General features: G+C 46.5%; 1 protein-coding gene across 1 annotated transcript in view; it reads left to right on the forward strand.

Moving 5' to 3' along the window:
* Positions 1-21,843, forward strand: part of LOC147662872 (NACHT, LRR and PYD domains-containing protein 3-like) — a 621,411-nt gene that overhangs the window by 595,183 nt on the left and 4,385 nt on the right. The window contains exons 9-10 of the mRNA XM_086950831.1: positions 1,007-1,177; positions 1,332-1,502. Of these exons, the coding sequence (XP_086806957.1) occupies positions 1,007-1,177; positions 1,332-1,502 (342 nt within the window). The remainder of the gene's footprint in view (positions 1-1,006; positions 1,178-1,331; positions 1,503-21,843) is intronic.

A 21,843-nucleotide genomic window follows, 5' to 3' on the forward strand; every position in this document is an offset into this window, starting at 1 on the left:
CACCACTGGAGTCAAGCTAGCCGGGCTGATGAGAGGTGTTACCTTGAAACCGGTCCGGTCCTCGGATGCTTGATTCCGTTCTGGGAAGGACATGGCTTTTGTAGTTCGGACTGGACTGTTCCCATGGGGCACAGGGTCAGAGCTGATTTGCATATCGCCATTGTCTAACCCAGGGTGGTGTGGAGTACAAAAAAACGATGGATTTGGGCCCAGATCTTTGGACTGGGTTGAATGTGTGACATTGATCCACATTCGGTACATCACCTGTTTTGTTTGCAAGTTCGCCATAAGTGCGCTGGGGATGCTCAGACGTGGGTCCCAGGCACTCCACACCACTGGAGTCAAGCTAGCCGGGCTGATGAGAGGTGTTACCTCGAAACCGGTCCGGTCCTCGGATGCTTGATTCCGTTCTGGGAAGGACATGGCTTTTGTAGTTCGGACTGGACTGTTCCCATGGGGCACAGGGTCAGAGCTGATTTGCATATCGCCATTGTCTAACCCAGGGTGGTGTGGAGTGCAAAAAAACGATGGATTTGGGCCCAGATCTTTGGACTGGGTTGAATGTGTGACATTGATCCACATTGGGTCCATCACCTGTTTTGTTTGCAAGTTCGCCATAAGTGCGCTGGGGATGCTCAGACGTGGGTCCCAGGCACTCCACACCACTGGAGTCAAGCTAGCCGGGCTGATGAGAGGTGTTACCTCGAAACCGGTCCGGTCCTCGGATGCTTGATTCCGTTCTGGGAAGGACATGGCTTTTGTAGTTCGGACTGGACTGTTCCCATGGGGCACAGGGTCAGAGCTGATTTGCATATCGCCATTGTCTAACCCAGGGTGGTGTGGAGTGCAAAAAAACGATGGATTTGGGCCCAGATCTTTGGACTGGGTTGAATGTGTGACATTGATCCACATTCGGTCCATCACCTGTTTTGTTTGCACGTTTTCTCAATTAGTAGCATTATTATTGTTTTAATTCCCCCTCTCTCTCTTTCTCGCTCCTTCTTAGCCTCTATGGCTGTGAGATAACCGGTGCTTCCGGTGCAGCTCTGGCCGCCGCCCTTCGCTCCAACCGCTCTTTGCTGGACCTGGACTTGAGTCGCAATGACCTGGGTGACGCTGGTGCGACCCTGATCTGTGATGCCCTGAAGCACCCCGACACCCGGCTGCGGAAGATCTGGTAAGGAGCAGAGAGAGTAGGGAGGGGGTCGGAGGGGTAGAGGGTGTTCGCGGGCAGAGGGGGGGGGCCTGGGGGAGGGGCGGAGGGGTTCTCTCTATCAGTAGAATTGTTCATGCTTTAATCCCCTCTCCCTCTCTTTCTCGCTCCTTCTTAGCCTCCATCACTGTGGGATAACCGGTGCTTCCTGTGCAGCTCTGGCCGCCGCCCTTCGCTCCAACCGCTCTTTGCTGGACCTGGACTTGGGTGGCAATAAACTGGGTGACGCTGGTGCGATTCTGATCTGTGACGCCCTGAAGGAGCCGGACACCCGGCTGCAGAAGATCCAGTAAGGAGCAGTGGGGGGGGGGGGGGCGCTTTCCTGTCTCATCTGCATTTGTTATTTTCCTCTATATTTATTGACCATCAGTCCAGCATCTCTCCTCCTGTGTTTGTCTCACATGTGCGGTTGAAGGTCAGTTCCCAGAAGCCTGTTCGAGGCTCTATCAGCCCCCGAGTGCACGGAGTAGAGGAATGTCCCCAGTGGATACTGACTTTAGGAAGTCTCCCTCCTGCTGCCAACGTTTCATTTTCTGTGGGTTATGCGGTGCCCCATCCTGCTGCGTCTATTCTATTATTGGTTGCAGGGGCGGCTGGCAATGGGGGGATGGGGGTGTCGTTGTGTGAATGTACCCCAAGATGGAGCATTACTGCTAACACTATCGACCAAACATTGTAAAACCATCAGTGAATGCTGCCGTGCGTTCCAACAACATTAGGACTGAAAGTGCAGGAACTCTTAGTAAACTAAGGCTGTGCGGGTTATCCCTGAATATACAAACCAGTCCCGCGTGCGTTTATTGATTTTATTTACATTTTAATAACACAGGCCAGGCTACCTGGACATCAGAGAACCGTACAGAAGAATGTATATATCCTCCGTTTACAGGAAGAGCGAGAATTCACAGCAAGATGGCTCGTGGTAGGGACATAGGAAGAAATAAAAACAACCATTTGCAATGCAATAGGTCTCGCATTTTTGAGAGCTCGAGCTATTGCTGCTGTAAATGACAATGACTTTGTGTTTTTCTCTGAAGGGTAGTGGTTGTAAGACTCAGCTGCAGCCCTGCCTCGAGGACTTAGAATGAGGAATTACCAACAGGACCAGAGAAGCAGCAGCACTGTCTAGAGGACTTAGAATGAGGAATTACCGATGGGACTAGAGAAGTAGCTGCAGCACTGTCTAGAGCACATAAAATGAGGAATAACCACTGAGAACAGAAACACAGCTTCAGTACTACCTAGAGGACTTAGAATGAGGAATTACCTCTGGGAACAGAGATGCAGCTTCAGCACTGCCTAAAAGAGATGGAATGAGGAATTACCACTGGGACCGGAGATGCAGCTGTAACACTGTCTCGAGGACTTAGAATGAGGAATTACCACTGGGAACAGAGAAGCAGCTACAGCACTGGCTAGGGGACTTACAATGATGAACTACCGATGGGACCAGAGAACCAGCTACAGCACTGGGTAGAGGACTTAGAATGAGGAATTACAGATGGGACCAGAGAACCAGCTACAGCACTGGCTAGAGGCCTTAGAATGAGGAATTACCGATGGGACCAGAGAACCAACTACAGCACTGTCTAGAGGACTTAGTATAGGGAATTACTATCAGGACCAGAGAAGGACTAAGAATGAAGAAATACCACTGTGGCCAGAGACACAGCAGCAGCACTGTCTACAGGGCTTAGAATGAGGAATTACCACGGGCACCAAAGAAGCAGCTGCATCACAGTGTAGAGGACTTCGAATGAGGAATTACCATTGGAACCCAAGAAGCAGCTGCATCACTGGCTGGAGAACTTATACTGGGGAATTACCGGCAGGACCAGAGAAGGACTAAGAATGAAGAATTCCCACGATGACCAGAGACACAGCTGCAGCACTGTCTAGAGGACTTAGAATGCGGAATTACCACTGGCACTAAAGAAGCAGCTGCAGCACTGTGTAGAGGACTTAGAATGGGGAATTACCACTGGGAACAGAGAAACACCTGCAGCACTGTCTAGAGGACTTAGAATGAGGAATTACCACTGGGAACAGAGATGCACCTGCATAACAGTGTAGAGGACTTAGAATGAGGAATTACCAACAGGACCAGAGAAGCAGCAGCACTGTCTAGAGGACTTAGAATGAGGAATTACCGATGGGACTAGAGAAGTAGCTGCAGCACTGTCTAGAGCACATAAAATGAGGAATAACCACTGAGAACAGAAACACAGCTTCAGTACTACCTAGAGGACTTAGAATGAGGAATTACCTCTGGGAACAGAGATGCAGCTTCAGCACTGCCTAAAAGAGATGGAATGAGGAATTACCACTGGGACCGGAGATGCAGCTGTAACACTGTCTAGAGGAATTAGAATGAGGAATTACCACTGGGAACAGAGATGCAGCTACAGCACTGTCTAGGGGACTTACAATGATGAACTACCGATGGGACCAGAAAACCAGCTACAGCACTGGCTAGAGGACTTAGAATGAGGAATTACAGATGGGACCAGAGAACCAGCTACAGCACTGGCTAGAGGCCTTAGAATGAGGAATTACCGATGGACCAGAGAACCAACTACAGCACTGTCTAGAGGACTTAGAATAGGGAATTACTATCAGGACCAGAGAAGGACTAAGAATGAAGAAATACCACTGTGGCCAGAGACACAGCAGCAGCACTGTCTACAGGGCTTAGAATGAGGAATTACCATGGGCACCAAAGAAGCAGCTGCATCACAGTGTAGAGGACCTCGAATGAGGAATTACCATTGGAACCCAAGAAGCAGCTGCATCACTGGCTGGAGAACTTATACTGGGGAATTACCGGCAGAACCAGAGAAGGACTAAGAATGAAGAATTCCCACGGGGACCAGAGACACAGCTGCAGCACTGTCTAGAGGACTTAGAATGCGGAATTACCACTGGCACTAAAGAAGCAGCTGCAGCACTGTGTAGAGGACTTAGAATGGGGAATTACCACTGGGAACAGAGAAACACCTGCAGCACTGTCTAGAGGACTTAGAATGAGGAATTACCACAGGGAACAGAGATGCACCTGCATAACAGTGTAGAGGACTTAGAACGAGGAATTACCTTTGGAACCCAAGAAGTAACTGCATCACTGGCTAGAGGACTTAGAATGGGGAATTACCAACAGGACCAGAGAAGGACTAAGAATGAAGAATGCCCACTGTGATCAGACACTCACCAGCAGCAGTGTCTAAAGGGCTTAGAATGAGGAATTACCACTGGGAAAAAAGGAGCAGATGCAGCACTACCTAAAGGAGTGGGAATGAGGATTTACCACTAGGACCAGAGACGCAGTTGTAGCACAGTCTAGAGGACTTAGAATGAGGAATTACCACTGGGACCCAAGAAGCAGATGCATGAGTGCCTAGAGAACTTAGAATCAGGAATTACCGCTGGGACCAGAGAAGCAGCTGCAACACTGTCTAGACGACATAGAATGAGGAATTACCACTGGGAACTATGATGCAGCTGCAGCACTGTCTAGAGGACTTAGAATGAGGAATTACCAACAGGATCAGAGAAGCAGCACTGCCTAGAGGTTCATGAATGAGGAATTACTACTGCAACTGGAGAAGCAGCTGCAGCTCTACCTAGAGTGCTAAGCATGTGGAATTACCACTGTGACCAAAGACACAGCTGCAGTACTGCCTAGGGGACTTGGAATGGGAGAGTTACTTGCAGGTCGTGAGAAGCAGCTAGCAGCACTCCCAGAGGGCTTAGAATGAGGAATTACCACTGGAACCGAAGACGCAGCTGCAGCACTGTCTAGAGGACTTTCAATGAGGAATTACCGACAGGACCAGAGAAGGACCGAGAATGAAGAATTACCACTGGGGCCAGAGACGAAGCTACAGCACTGGCTAAAGGACTTCGAATGGGGGAGTTACTGACGTGACTAGAAAAGCAGCTAACAGCACTGCCTGTAAGACTTAGAACAAGGACTTACCGAAAGGACCAGAGTTGGAGCTGCATCAGTGTCTAGAGGACTTAGAATGAGGAATTACCAACTGAACTAGAGAAGCACCTGCAGCTCTGCCTAGAGGCCTTAGGCCTTAAAATGAGGAATTACTAGCGGGACCAGAGAAGCAGCTATAGCACTGGCTAGAGGCCTTAAAATAGGGAATTACTGACAGGACCAGAGAAGGACTAAGAATGAAGAATTAGCACCGTGGCCAAAGCAACACCTGCAGCGCTGTCTAAAAGGCTTAGAATGAGGAATTACCACTGGAACTAAAGAATCAGATGCAGCACTGCCTAGAGTACTCAGAATGTGGAATTACCACTGTGAGCAGATACACAGCTGCAGGCCTAGGGGACTTAGAATGGGGGAGTTACGGGACTTGAGAAGCAGCTAGCAGCACTGCTAGAGGGCTAAGAATGAGAAATTACCACTCGAACTGAAGACACAGCTGGCAGCACTGTCTAGAGGACTTGGAATGAGGAACTACTACTGGAATGGGGGATTACTGACAGGACCAGAGTAGGACTTAGAATGAAGAATTGCCACTGTGGCCAGAAACACAGATGCAGCACTGTCTAAAGGGCTTAGAATGAGGAATCACCACTGTGAACAGAGATGCACCTGCAGCACTGTCTAGAGGACTTAGAATGAGGATTTGCCACTGGGACTAAAGAAGCAGCTGCAGCACTTCCTAGGGGACTTAGAATGGCGGAGTTACGGGGCCTGATAAGCAGCTAACAGCACTGCTAGAGTGCTTAGAATTAGAAATTACCAACAGGGCCAGAGAAGCAGCTGCAGCTCTGCTTAGAGGACTAAGAATGAGGAATTACTACTGCAACCGGAGAAGCAGCACAACCTAATGTTCTAAGAATGTGGAATTACCACTGTGACAAGATACACAGCTGCATCACTGCCTAAGCGTCTTAGAATGGGGGAGTTACTTACGGGACCTGAGTAGCAGCTAGCAGCACTGCTAGAGGGCTTAGAATGAGGAATTACCACTCAAACCGAATACGCAGCTGCAGCACTGTCTAGAGGACTTGGAATGAGGAATTACCAACAGGACCACTGAAGCAGCTGCAGCACTAGCTAGAGGACTAAGAATGAGGAATTACCACTGGGCCCAGAGAAGCAGCTGCAGCACTGCCTAGAGTACTTAGAATGAGGAATTACTACTGCAACCAGAGAAGCAGCTGCAGCACTACCTGTAAGAATAAAGAATTACCATTGGAACCAGAGAAGCAGCTGCTGCACTGTATATAGGACATAGAATGAGGAATTACCACAGGAACCCAAGAAGCCGCTGCAGCACTGGCTAGAGGACTTTGATTGGGGAATTACGGACAGGACCACTGAAGAAATATAAACCTCCTAAGGGGTTCATTGATACACCTGGTTCTTTTAACCAACAAGGAAGAGATTGTCACAGAAGCTGTAATATTAAGAAACCATATTTATAAACCTCAGATGAGAGAGACTATGTCACACAGTACCCTCAGGAACTGTAGGAGGCATTCTAAGGAATACAGAGAACAGGGGTCTTATATATGCATAGGTTACATAGTCCGCATAAAACCAAGGGGAGGCCTGGCACATGTAAGCATGCTTACTGACTTAAATGGCTATACAAAATGTGCTTGCTCAACAAAGTTGGAGAGGAGGCATTTCTGCTTACATCAGCAAGAACAGCCTGACAGTTCTAATCTAGGAGCAGATGTATTCTAATAGCTAGGCCTTTCGGACCATGTGCAAGGCTCTGGAAGAGGGAGAAAGCACACGGCAAGCACATGGCTGACTAAGATGGCTGCCAAGTACAAAATGGCTTTCAGCTCATGCTAACAAAAATCCCTGCAATCTTTAACACCAGAGAAGGACTAAGAATGAAGAATTACTCCTGAAACCAAAGAAGCAGTTGCAGCACTGACTAGAGGACTTTGATTGGGGAATTACCGACAGGACCAGAGAAGGACTAAGAATGAGGAATTACCACTGGGACAAAAGAAGCAGCTGCAACACTATTAGATGACATAGAATGAGGAATTACCACTGGGACCAAAGATGCAGCTACAGCACTGTCTAGAGGATTTAGAATGGGGAATTACCAACAACACTAGAGAAGCTGCTGCAGCACTGCCTAGAGTACTAAGAATGAGAAATTACCAGTGGGACCAGAGAAGCAGCTACAGCACTGGCTAGAGGCCTTAGAATGGGGAATTACTGACCGGACCAGAGAAGGACTAAGAATGAAGAATTACCACAGTGGCCAGAGACACAGCTGCAACACTGTCCAAAGGGCTTAGAATGAGGATTTACCACTGAGAACAAAGACGCAGCTGCCGCACTGTCTTGAGGACTTATAATGAGGAATTACCACTGGGACCAGAGAAGCAGCTGCAGCACTGCCTAGAGGACTAAGAATGAGGAATTACTACTGCAACCGGAGAAGCAGCACAGCCTAGAGTTCTAAGAATGTGGAATTACCACTGTGACCAGATACACAGATGCATCACTGCCTAGGGAACTTAGAATGGGGGAGTTACTTATGGGACCTGAGTAGCAGCTAGCAGCACTGCTAGAGGGCTTAGAATGAGGAGTTAGCACTCGAACCGAAGACGCAGCTGCAGCACTGTCTAGAGGCCTTGGAATGAGGAATAACCAACAGGACCACTGAAGCAGCTGCAGCACTGCCTAGAGTACTAAGAATGAGGAATTACCACTGGCACCAGAGAAGCAGCTGCAGCACTGCCTAGAGGACTAAGAATGAGGAATTACCACTGGAACCCAAGAAGCAGCTGCAGCACTGTCTAGAGGACATAGAATGAGGAATTACCACTGGAACCCAAGAAGCACTGCAGCACTGCCTAGAGGACGTTTAATGGGGAATTACCACTGGAAGCCAAGAAGCAGCTGCAGCACTGTCTAGAGGACATAGAATGAGGAATTACCACTGGAACCCAAGAAGCCCTGCAGCACTGCCTAGAGGACGTTGAATGGGGAATTACCACTGGAACCCAAAAAGCAGCTGCAGCACTATCTAGAGGACATAGGATGAGGAATTACCACTAGGAACAGAAATGCACCTGAAGCACAGTCTAGAGGACTTAAATGAGGAATTACTACTGGGACACAAGAAGCAGCTGCAGCACTGGCTAGAGGACTTACAATGAGGAATAACCGACAGGACCAGAGAAGGACTAAGAATGGGGAATTACCACTGGAACCCAAGATGCAGCTGCAGCACTGCCTAGAGGCCTTAGAATGAGGAATTACTGAAAGGACCAGAGAAGCTGCTGTAGCAATGGATCGAGGACTTAGAATGAGGAATTACCAACAGGACCAGAGAAGGGCTAAGAATGAAGAATTACCACTGAAACCCAAGAAGCAGCTGCAGCAATGTCTAGAGGACATAGAATGAGTAATTACCATGGGACCAGAGATGCAGCTGCAGCACTGTCTAGAGGACTTAGAATGAGGAATTACTGGCAGGATCATAAAAGCAGCTGCAGCACTGTCTAGAGGACTTAGAATGAGGAATTACTGGCAGGATCATAAAAGCAGCTACAGCACTGTCTAAAGGACTTAGATCGAGGAATTACCACTGGGACCAGAAATGCAGGTGCAGCACTGGCTAGAGGACCTTTTTTTTGCAGTTTCTTAGATAGCAAAAACTTGACCCGAATTGGGTATCAGAGTGCTTTACATAGCACCAGTTATGTTACATGAGGACGCACATTCATTTTGGTTAGGCACGGGGAGATTAGGTGATTTTGCCTAGAATCACAGGATGACAATTGCAAGACTTTAGAAATTCATAAGTATTTTATTTTATCGCTGAGTTTATTGCTTTTAAAATTGTTTTGTAACCTAGTCCTGCTCTGCTTTGGTTTATGATGTATGTTGATGAATTTCGATGTTATAGTTTTATTGTCAAATTAAATGTAAGTTTGATTATATACATTATTTATTCTGGCAGTGGGTTATAATAATAAGATGATGGAAAAAGCATTTGTTGCAGATAATCCCAAGAAAGTTAACAGGCCATTCAGAGGGAACCCACTGTGGTCGTGAAAGGCTCTAGTGGTCTGCAAGGCTGTCCTTAGGGACTGACTGCCCCAGGGGGTGATACACAAATAGCAGACGATGGAGTGAGAGCAACAGGGAGTGCAGCACCGCAGAGAGGACTGGAAGAGATCCCAATCCAGAGAGTGGGTGCGAAAGATGCCTATCACAGACCTGGAGGTCTGAGCAGCGCAAGCTTATCTGATACCTTTGATAGAATCCCGAAAGTTGGCTATTGATAACCTCAAGGCTGAGATCGAGGAATTGAAGGCATTAAAAGTGAGGACAAAAATAACTGAAACACTGACGACATCAGTGAAAGCAAGAGCCAGCCAGACAAGCCTCACACAATCAACCTCTCCAGAGTGAATTAAAGTACATTGTCCCTGTAATCACCACACTGCCTCTGGGGTCACAGGAAGGGGCTTCCATTGATTTAATTCAACCAGTTGTTAAATCTCCTCACGGAGCCCACACTGCAGAATGACAAGTCATCCATTGAGCGAGTCCTTTCAGCTGTGAACTCACTTCATCCATCAGTGCAGGCGCCTGCTGTTCAGAGACACTCGCAAAGATCTTTCTTTGTGTGGTAAATTTTAATTACCTATACGGAATTTATGCGGTAAAGTTCAATAAGAATAACTCAGTCAAAATGAAGAGGCAGAATCCGTGGCATCTGAGGTTTAAAAGGGGTTTTATTCCTTAAAAAGGAATTGGTTCGAACCAGGTAACATGACCCATCGCCACGAGGGTTAAGGGTAGGAATTGCAATGGACATGTACAATGATTTATTAACAGGAAATCATATATATAGTCATTTCATACAGTAATATTGAATGCAGAAGGCGTAACAGCTGAGAGAAACGAGATAAGAACAGAAATACGTAACAGAAGGCGTGCACTAGGGCGTACACGGAGGTGTGTGCTAGAAACGTCACATAAAGGTGTCATAAGTGGGTGGATCCCTAGAAGGATCCTGCAGAGTCAGCAAAAACATGTGGCAGAGATGCGCGCGCAGCAGCATGACGTATGATTGACGTGCAACTGGAGGGTGAAGGGGACTTGACATCTAGCCCTACATGTGGAGACAGAAGTCTGGAGTGTCAGAACAACCTAATCCCAAATCATATCTAATATCTTGTGTTTGAGGAACTGTATTATCTAGAAGGAAAGGTCTCTTGGGCAGAGGCTATTCTATACTGACTGCTAATGCGTGCATATGCGACTGCGTGTCTACGTGTAAAGCAAGGGGGCCATGGGCCTACCATGGTAACGGAGGCTATGAATTACTTGCATGGAGACAGAAAGGCCGGGCCCTTTGCTCTGCAGCTGGGAAGGATGTTTACCTAAACTACTAGACAGGAATGTATTTTTCGAGGAGCGGAGCAGATAACATGAAGGCTGAATACAGTCTTGGCAGGCCGGCAGGCTGAGCCAGGCACCGCTAGCCGCGCAGGGAGTGAGTGAAAGGTCATGGATACAGATGCAGGTCCAGGCTGCAGCTTCCAGAGGCAGAAGGCAGGAGAAAGCTTGAATGGCGGAAAACAAGGCCCAACTCGCCAGGGCCAGAAAAACGTGAGAGTGCACCATGTAAAGACGTTGGCAAGGCACACTTAGGAACTGAATATCGGACCCATTCATGGTCGATCTGAAAGAGGACATGTTAACGTTGGACGCAAATGTATTTGCGTCTTCATAGCTGGTTGTGGAGGGAACTTACATGTACTAGAAGCACGTACATGGAGCCGTTGGGGTCTACGATAGGGGAAACAATTGACCATAAAAATTCATATTACCTCATTCCCTCCTTGTCCCCTACGGACCCTTCATGATATATCAATCCTCATTAATCTATCAATCTGTTCATGTAACATCATTTGCTCTTCTTTCTTCTTACGACGTTTTGAAGGTGTACTTGAATGAGGAATACATGATGTGGCGCACAAGCCGCAAATCGCTGGCCCACATTGCAGACATAGGCAACAACTGAATACTATGAGAAGGGCTATACCTAGGAAGGATAGGACTTTCCATCCCCAGGCTGACAACGTGGTCCAGAACCAACCGGACCAAGTCCAGGTGCCTGGATTCTGGTGTATCAGACTTGCAATCTTATGAAGACGGGTAATGGCTTTATATACTGATGGCGCGTTTTCTGGAATGAAAACACAGCAGCTCGATCCGATGACTCTACAGGCTCCGCCCCTATCGGCCAGGATGACGTCAAGGACGAGACGATTTTGAAGAACAACAATCCGCATAGCAGACTGCTCCTCTGTTAAGTTGCCCAGGGCGGAAGTAGTTTCATTCACTACAGCTTCAAGGGTTCTAGTTAATTTTCGTATCAGTTTACTATTAAAGACAGCACCTAAGTAGGGAAAGAAACCTTTATTGAAATCTGTGTATTGCTCCCATGCCGTTTCAGTATAGTCGACAATCGGGAGATCTCTCTGCGGTCTATTGTGTACTAGATGAGTGTCCCTATGATAGTCAGGAGGGGCTAGAAAAACAGGTGGCAGAAGGAATGCAATGTAACAGGTGCCATCCCAGTCTAAAGGTAAGCGTATATATGCGGTATGACCACAAATGACCACAAATGAAGTAGGAATGACGTGAAGCTTTGAAAGTAGACTTGCCCTTATCATTGAATTCGATCACAGTAGTACATGACCCAGGTGTACTGAACCATTCTTTCTGACACATAATTCACCTTTGACTGGAAGTACGGACATGGCGGGCAAGACTGGTTCTGTTTCGGATTCAACACTGAGAATCATGAAGTTAAGTGTAAAGTTACCTAATCCATATACTTCATTTTCTAGATCAGTTCCTGTCCTTTTGGGGAGACCCTCCTTGTCAGGGAAACATACTTTATGCAAAACAGTGTTCAGGTTTCCCCATACCCAGTTACCCTGGTAAACTACGGAATCTGAATTCAAGGAATTAATCAAACTAAACCATGCACCACAGGATACATTGTGTGTGAACGGGTACGGAAAAAGAGGCAGAACTCCTTTGTATTTCTGATAGGGAGGGAGTCGGCCACATATCCAACAATTAGTAGCATTGCTGGTCTGATGGGAATGATGTAACATACTAATGAATGTATTGTTGCGCAGCGCAAGTCTGTAAGATAATTCATGCGGGGGCAGTTCACTAAAAGAATGCTCGGCAGTAACATTGAAGGGAGACTGTGCACGTTTGAATATAGGATAGTATATGTGTAGAAGCACACTTGCAGCAATAATCATAAGGCTCAGAAAAAACATAATCAATAAAGTCACAATGCAGTGGCTGCGAAGAGATTTACAATATTCACGTTTCTTGAGCTGTTTCTGTCTATCTCTCTCTCTGTTGGGGTCTAGGGGATACATGTCAGAAAACACGTCTAACCGATTCACCTAGGGGAGGACTTAAACAATTAAACTGTCTGACTTGCTAGACCTCAGTTTTTCTTTATACTCCTGCTGTGGAGTTTTCTCTATCAGGGGAAGTTTAGAGTCACTAGAATCTGGACAGTCCTTAGAGGGGGAGGGTGAGTCAGTCTCTGGCAATGCATGAAATTTCTTCACATGACTCGAGTGGAGCCACCCTTTGCGGCCCTCGACCTTGATTGCAGTCCTCGTGGTGAGAAGTACCAACTTCGGCGCCTGCCAACGGGGCTCCAGCTGACTTTTCCTGTCGAAATTTCTTACAAGGACGATGTCTCCTGGAACAACGTCATGCGGTTTCACCTCGGTGTTGTCGGGAAAGGCTGCAGCGACCTGTGAACTACATAATTGTAGTGCAGACATCAAGGAGGCAAGGTAATCTGTCAACATATTACAATCGACATCAGTAATTTTTCTAGGCAAAGGCGTCCCCCACATATTTGGTGGCCTCCCGAAGATCACCTCGTACGGGGATAGCCCTGTTCTGGAGTGTGCGATCATTCTCATATAAAAAAGGGCGACTGGCAAAGCTACGATCCAGTCGACACCCTTCTCCCTACAGATTTTAGCAAGACGAATTTTCAGGGTCTGATTGTGTCTCTCTACGAGACCTGCTGCTTCAGGATGTCGGACACAGTGGAACTTCCATTGGTAGCCTAGCAGGAGTGATACCTGCTTCATAAGCTCGGACGAGAATGGCTGACCGTTGCCTGAGTATACGATACGGGGCAAACCATATCGAGGGAAGAATTCACGAACCAGCTGCTTGGCAGTGGTCGGAGCAGTGTAATCTGGGACTGGATATGCTTCTGTCCAACGGGATAGTGCACATACAACTACGAGGACATATTTGAAACCTCGACAACGTTCCATCTGAATATAATCCATCTGGAGGACTTCAAAAGGGTGATCGGGAAGATGAAAACCACCTTGTTCTACGGGAACGCCTTTACCTGGGTTGAACTGACAACAAATCATGCAAGTACGCACTTTCTGTTTGGCTGCTGCTCGTAAGTGTTTATTGAACCAGAGATGTTGAATACTGTCTAACATGGCTTTTTCTCCTAAATGTGCTGGACTGTGTACTGTGTTAATGATAACTTGAACCATAGAGTCGGGGAGAAACCATGTGGATTTTCCCTTCGTCATCCATCCCTGTTCTGTCTGGATCCCTCCTAGTTCAGTCCATTTCTTGATTTCGTCTGGGGTAGCATGTGTCTGTATGTCAATTACATCTAGGGCGGGATCCTTAACTGTCATGCAATGTGTCGGTGTCGAGACTATTGTCTTTGTCAGGTCAGTGGTGCGAATCTGATTCTGAGCTGTATGTTTCGCGGTTCGGTCTGCCAGGTCATTACCCTGGGAACTAGTATCTGTAACCTTTGTATGTGCCTTGCACTTCATGATGGATATTGCTGTAGGCAGATGTATTGCGTCTAACAGAGTTTGAATGAGGGGACCGTGTTGAATTTTGGCACCGTGAGAAGTCAAAAAACCTCTCTCTCGCCAGAGGACACCAAAGTCGTGTACGACTCCGAATGTATAACGGGAATCTGTGTATATGTTAACTCTCTTGTTCTTGGCTTGAATACAGGCTTGTGTCAGAGCGATGAGCTCTGCTGCTTGTGCTGACAGGGTGTCAATACAATTTGTTTCTACGACTTCAGTTTCTGTTGTGACTGCGTAGGCGGCCACTAATTCTCCTGTACTTGTTCTCATGCATGAACCATCCACATAAAGTGTCAGGTCTGGATCTGGTAATGCGGTGTCTGTCAAGTCTTGTCTGGGTTTCGTCGTGATAGTAATAACTTCGATGCAATCATGTGCCAATGGGTCTGTTTCAGTTAATGGCAAAAGTGTAGCAGGATTCAATGTATTACAACGTCTAATTTCTATGTGTGGCTGAAATAATGTCAATTCATAACCTGTCAATCTTGCTATAGTCAAGTGTTGAGTCTGTGTTCGATTTAAAAGAACTTCCACAGAGTGTGGAACTTGTACTGTCAAGGGATGTCCTAACACTATTGAATCACTTTGTCTGATTGCTAGAGCTGTTGCTGCAACTGATTTCAAGCACGCAGGCAGAGCCTGGGCTACTGGATCCAATGTACTAGAAAAGTAAGCACACGGTTTGTGTGAACCTGCTTGATCCTGCGTGAGTACCGACAATGCAGTACCTTCACGTTCTGTGACAAAAAGTGTAAAAGGCTTACTGTAGCATGGTGTAGCTAAAACTGGTGCTTGACATAAGGCTTTCTTTAAGTCGTAAAAAGCTTGTGTATGTTCCTGAGTCCAAGGGAGGACAGTCGAAGACGCTGCCTCCTGAGTTGTTAACTGAATGAGTGGTTTTGCTAGAAATGCATATTGAGGGATCCATTGTCTGCAGTATGAAGTGAGGCCTATAAAAGCCTGCACCTCCTTTTGTGTCCTGGGTGGTAACATGCCTGCAATTAACTGGATGCGATCAGGCGTTAGCTGTCTCCCCCATTTGGACAGCAAGTGCCCAAGGTACACCACTTGCTGAACACAGAATTGCAGCTTCGAAGGGGACACCTTGTGCCCCTTGTCAGCCAGGAAATGTAAAACCGTCAGTGACGCTAGTTCACATTCAGGTTCACTTCGGGCGGTGATCAGTAAATCGTCGACATACTGGAGTAGGGCAGTGTTTTCAGGCATGTGAATACTGTCGAGTTGTCTTTTCAGTGCTTGGCTATAGATGCTGTGGCTTTCTGTGAATCCTTGAGGTGCGCGTGCAAATTTGAAGCTTCGTCCATTTAAACAGAATCCGAAAAGGTATTGGCTTGCCGGATCAATAGGGACACTAAAGAAGGCGTTCTTCAGATCAATAACAGTAAAGAACGTTGCTTCAGAATCAATAGCTGTCAATAGAGATGAGATGTCTGGGACCACAGGGTACTGCGGTACGATGCATTTATTCAATTCGCGCAAATCAATAACTAATCGGTAAACTGGTGGTGCATTGGGATCTGTACGTTTAAGAATTGGAATGATAGGAGAATTACATAAATTCGAGTTCGTTTCTACAACCACTCCTTGTGCAATGAGCTCTTCAATGATTTTCAGTAAAGCCACTACAGCATCTGGAGGTAACTTGTATTGTCGAATTCGTGGTAAAACAACACCTGGCTTGAGTGTGACTCGATACGGTGTAATGTGCATACAACCTACATCAGTGGGGCCTTGCGCCCATAAATGTGCAGGTACATTCTGTAATCGGGGATCAATATCTCTCAACACATAGTGACCTTTAAAGTCACGTAGAAACAACCGTACTCCTTCCGGAGAACAGCAAATAACAGCTCCTAGAGCTTTCAGAGTCTTGATACCTAACAAGTTTTCTGGACATGACTTTGTGAGTAATAAATCTGTAGTACGTGTCAATGGACCAACTGCAAGGGGAAGTGGTTGCGATACTTCATTAATAATAGGCTTGCCTGAAAAACCAAGGGAAACATTCTGTGAGCCTGAGAGGGGTGCCCCTGGGACCTCGTCATGACTTATCGTTGTTCGGCTTGCCCCTGTATCAATTAAAAACTTTCTGTCTTTCCCTAATACTTGACTGTGTACATAAGGACCCTCTTGATCTACAGGAACCTCAATAAGAGGCAAGCCAACTTCCCTCTCTAGGCTGTTTCATGTGTATCGCTGATAATCGGGATAATCAGTCTGGGCATACTGGTACATCTGTTGTGATGCATGTTGAGTTGCAGCAATCGGTTGGGGCTGTGGTACCGCTACTGTCTGTACTGTCGGTTGTGAGGCTTGCATAGGCTGGATATTCTGTGGTACTTGTTGTTGGACCTGGTCCTGCCTAGGAGGACGCAGTCTCTCTTTAGTTTTTCCAGTAAGTATATTATGTTTCAAAACTGCACAATCGTTTATATAGTGACCTGGCTGTTTACAATAGTTGCATGTCCCTTTAACAGGAGCTGCTGAATTATTAGACTGTGTCGTGCCCTTTTTCTGACCGTCAGCTGGAACTGACTGAGCAACTAACATTTTCATTTTCGTGTCTTTCATGCGTCTCTGTTCGTGTTCTTGTTCTTCTCTAATTCTATTCTGGTGGTACTGTAACATTTGTAACATTTGTGAAGGCGTATTCGCTTGCCATGTGCTCTCGACTTTCTGTACACGATTTTTAACTTGGGGCAGTGAATTCTCGACTAGCTTTGTTACGAAAAGATGTGGATATGACTCGCTACTTGCTTTCAGGCCACTATTAATACCAAAACATTTCTCAAATCGGGAATAAAAATCGCTAGTGTCTTCATCGGGTTTCTGTTTACAGGCTGAGATTGCATCCCAGTCCTCCTTTTTAGTTGCTAATAAACGTGGCAATACTTGCACTAACAATCCTGGTAACGCTTTAGATTTGTCCCCAAGCCCTGTTCCTGGGGTTCGAGTATTTTCTTCGTTTTCTAATGCAGCCCAATCAATCTTTTGTTCTCCCACCTCCCAATCTTTTTCTTTGAGTTTCTCGTAAATACCGACAGGCATTAATACTTTCAATATTTTCATAATGTCGGGATAGGTATAATCCCCCATTAGTAACATGTCTTTGATTTCGCGGTGGAAACCTGCTGGGTCTTTATCGTGACTGGGCACTAATTTCTTCATTTCTAACAGTTCCATTTTAGTTATGGGCGTGTACACAAACACGCGTCTTAAAGTATTATCAACATTCTGGACTGGATGTACTTCTCGCAAGGGGTTCTGTCTGTCTATGTAATACATTTTTCTTCCTACAGGTGGTGCTGGAACAAACTGTGTATTCAGGAAGGTATTATACCTATGTCGATGTTCTAGAATTACTTTAATTAAGTCGGTACCTAGACCTCTCCATTGTGGCGAGAGTAGTTCTATTAAAATATCAGGTAAGGGACCTGGATCAGAATGTTGGCCTTTGAATAATGTAATGAGATGCTGAACCATATATATACCAGCTAATTTCTGTTCGTCAGGGGAAAGGTTTAAAAAGGTCTGCGCTAAACCATCATCACTATATTTATCAGGATTGTCAGTCCATTGTACTGCTGACCTAGCCAATTCTTGTTCATCCATGGTACTGAGAACATGGTATCCCATGCGTTCTTGAAGTATTCTATCAGTAGCCTGAAATAGATGTTCAGGGGTCTTTGGATTTGACATGGCAGCTTGAAAGATTCTTTTACTTTCCGGACGTACTGGACGCATGGAATTATTATAGGGTCTTCCCTTACCTACATATGCTATCATTTCTCTAGCTGGTAATTGTAATTGCCCTGTTGCAGTTTCTGGCTGTTCCTCCTCCTCCGAAAATTCATTCTTATCTGAATCTATTTCTGGTGCAGACTGTCTTCTTTCGTGTATCTGTTCTACTACCTTCCGGATCCTTCGATACATATTTTCTATGCAACTCTGTTTATCATGTTTTCCCTCGGCTATATTCTGACCCCATTTATTAAGTGCTTTCATTTCTTCCTGGTCTACACCAGGCCTATCCTGGTTTCTTATCAAACAGTTTATGAAGAATCGTAATATCATTTTCTGAGTCTCTACCTTCTGGTATGCCATTGCATCGCCGATACTTTCGGGACCTTCCCCCGTTTGAACAAAATGATATATTCTGTCTAGATGATCAATCATTCCTGGTAATAACATTAGATAGTTTGCAACTCGTCGTAGACGTACTGATGATAGCATCATTCTGTCGTCTTTACCGGGTACGGGATCATATCTACAGTCTGTGAGAGGTTCTTTAAGTATGTCATAATTGGCTGATTGAGGTGTACGTTGTTGCGCTAAATCCCTATAAGTCAATCGGTGTGCTGGTGGTGGTGTTTGAAAACCTGTCGCACCTCCCGAGGTGCCAGGTCCAAAAGGATTTTGTGGATGAAGGATAGGGAGAATAGGTGCAGGGAGAGTTGGGAGAACAGGTGCAGGGGGTGGAACGGGAGGAGGAGTTCGTTGCGGAGGCGGGAGAACATTATCTCGGGGTGGAGTACCATCAGCGGGTGGTGCATGAACACGTCTATTTACATATGTGGGAGCTACGTCGTCTAAATAGGAAGAAAGGAATATGTCTTTTGTGGTCTTATGATGTACTTTAGTCGGGAGCAAAGGAGGGGGCAGATCCTTCGGTATTTCCGGAGTGGCCTTAGGTAAACCCTCGGTCAGTAGAGGATACATACCATTCATAAGAGTGTTTCGTTGTCGGTCTACTTGTTCTGCTTTTACTCGTATCCCCTCCTCAACTAATACGTTTTCTTGGGCTTTGTCTGAATCCTCTTTATGTTTTTCTGCTTTTCTGAGTGCTTTCTCTGTACGTCTGTGCGATTCTTTACGCCATAGTTCAATGGCTTCTTTCTGTGACTGTCTGGCTTTCTTTTTCCATAATGCTTCTTCTACTCTCATGATGCACTCGGCATCCCATGTCCCTGTAGCGGGCCATCTTTGATTCTCTGCTAAATCTTTAGTATAGTCTACCCACAAATCGAGATATAATACAGCATCTAGGCCGTGTTTGTGGTACATAAAGTGCCCTGGAGTGTCCCTAGGTGGAACAGGCACTGCTTCTTCTAGAATCCCTTTTCTAGTTCCTATCTGTCTTAGTTTGGAGAACAGCGGCATGTTTCAGCCGTGCTACTCTGGACTTGATACTTACTCGAATTTGAACACAACTAATACAGTAAACACAATAATGCAGATCGAACAATCACTCATACCACGACATTAAAACATACTAAAACATTTCAGAACGAACAATAATGATTAGAATAAAACTAGCTAATTTCATACTGGATATACTGCTAAACAGTACAGATACACCGCTAAACAGTGCAGACCGGGTCTGCGTACCCAAACCCGTCTTGACCGGCACAAATTAATGCGCTCGTCTAGATGCGTCCCCAGCAACGGTACTCACCGGGAAGCACGGAACAGAAGGCCTCGGAAACTCGACACTGGACTGGACTCGACTGGACTCGACTCGTGACGTAAGCACTTCGGAACTTCGGAACTGGTGGGCCTCCGGATACCTCGGACTTTGCTCCCTCAGCTAGGCTCTGGTCGGGATCCTCCGCACTCCTCACCGCCTCGTCTGGGTGTCGATCGCAGCCTCAGTCACCTCCGTTGGCCTGAGGGAGATACAGGAAATCCTGCGGGTACGCGTAGTTGTCCGTCAGCGCTGTGGCAGGGGACCGGGCCTGCAACGCACCGCCGGCGCGTGGGGTGGGGGAGGGGTCCCTGTTCGGGCGCCAATTATGTGGTAAATTTTAATTACCTATACGGAATTTATGCGGTAAAGTTCAATAAGAATAACTCAGTCAAAATGAAGAGGCAGAATCCGTGGCATCTGAGGTTTAAAAGGGGTTTTATTCCTTAAAAAGGAATTGGTTCGAAACAGGTAACATGACCCATCGCCACGAGGGTTCAGGGTAGGAATTGCAATGGACATGTACAATGATTTATTAACAGGAAATCATATATATAGTCATTTCATACAGTAATATTGAATGCAGAAGGCGTAACAGCTGAGAGAAACGAGATAAGAACAGAAATACGTAACAGAAGGCGTGCACTAGGGCGTACACGGAGGTGTGTGCTAGAAACGTCACATAAAGGTGTCATAAGTGGGTGGATCCCTAGAAGGATCCTGCAGAGTCAGCAAAAACATGTGGCAGAGATGCGCGCGCAGCAGCATGACGTATGATTGACGTGCAACTGGAGGGTGAAGGGGACTTGACATCTAGCCCTACATGTGGAGACAGAAGTCTGGAGTGTCAGAACAACCTAATCCCAAATCATATCTAATATCTTGTGTTTGAGGAACTGTATTATCTAGAAGGAAAGGTCTCTCGGGCAGAGGCTATTCTATACTGACTGCTAATGCGTGCATATGCGACTGCGTGTCTACGTGTAAAGCAAGGGGGCCATGGGCCTACCATGGTAACGGAGGCTATGAATTACTTGCATGGAGACAGAAAGGCCGGGCCCTTTGCTCTGCAGCTGGGAAGGATGTTTACCTAAACTACTAGACAGGAATGTATTTTTCGAGGAGCGGAGCAGATAACATGAAGGCTGAATACAGTCTTGGCAGGCCGGCAGGCTGAGCCAGGCACCGCTAGCCGCGCAGGGAGTGAGTGAAAGGTCATGGATACAGATGCAGGTCCAGGCTGCAGCTTCCAGAGGCAGAAGGCAGGAGAAAGCTTGAATGGCAGAAAACAAGGCCCAACTCGCCAGGGCCAGAAAAACGTGAGAGTGCACCATGTAAAGACGTTGGCAAGGCACACTTAGGAACTGAATATCGGACCCATTCATGGTGGATCTGAAAGAGGACATGTTAACGTTGGACGCAAATGTATTTGCGTCTTCATAGCTGGTTGTGGAGGGAACTTACATGTACTAGAAGCACGTACATGGAGCCGTTGGGGTCTACGATAGGGGACACAATTGACCATAAAAATTCATATTACCTCATTTGGCCGTAGCAAATTGTGGATCTCATTAACAGAGGGATGTGGGATATCACTTGTACCTGCCAATGAGACGTCAGGAGCCGGTGTAATATCACTTGTACCTGCCAATGAGACGTGAGCAGCAGGTGGGACATCACTTGTATCTGCCCATGAGGTGAGGAGCAGGAGGGACATCACTTGTACCTACCTATGAGGTGTGAGCAGGGTGGGAATGATCCAGTGTAGTATAATGATGGGATGGCGGCTGCCCCATGCCCCAGCTATCCTAGTTCACAATGGTATTCCCTCATTCGCATATATCTAGCCTAATGTCTCCAATTCGAATGTGGTGAGGGGGATTGGCTACTGATGATGTGAAATGGCCAGTCATCTGTTAGCCATCATGACTGGTTCGTATTTCAGCTCTCTGTGACGTATCGCTGTCACGGTTACCTGTGCCCGAAGACTTGAGTTTGGTTGGTGCAACGGACTCACTCGTGCATTTGTAAGTGGGAGCCGGAGAGTCCGCCATGCTGTCACCCTCTTGTTTCTAGCTGAATTGTGCCCTAACCTTGGGTTCACTCAGTATGAGAAGAATGTTGGGCAGTGGGCACTGACTGGCTGTTGTGATTGATTTATGCAAATGTTTGTATTTATCAGCCTGTATTGTACATAGAGAAGCTAGAGGATGGG

The sequence above is a fragment of the Lissotriton vulgaris genome, unplaced genomic scaffold (genome assembly GCF_964263255.1).
Source record: "Lissotriton vulgaris unplaced genomic scaffold, aLisVul1.2 SCAFFOLD_875, whole genome shotgun sequence".
In the NCBI taxonomy this organism is placed as follows: Eukaryota; Metazoa; Chordata; class Amphibia; order Caudata; family Salamandridae; genus Lissotriton; species Lissotriton vulgaris.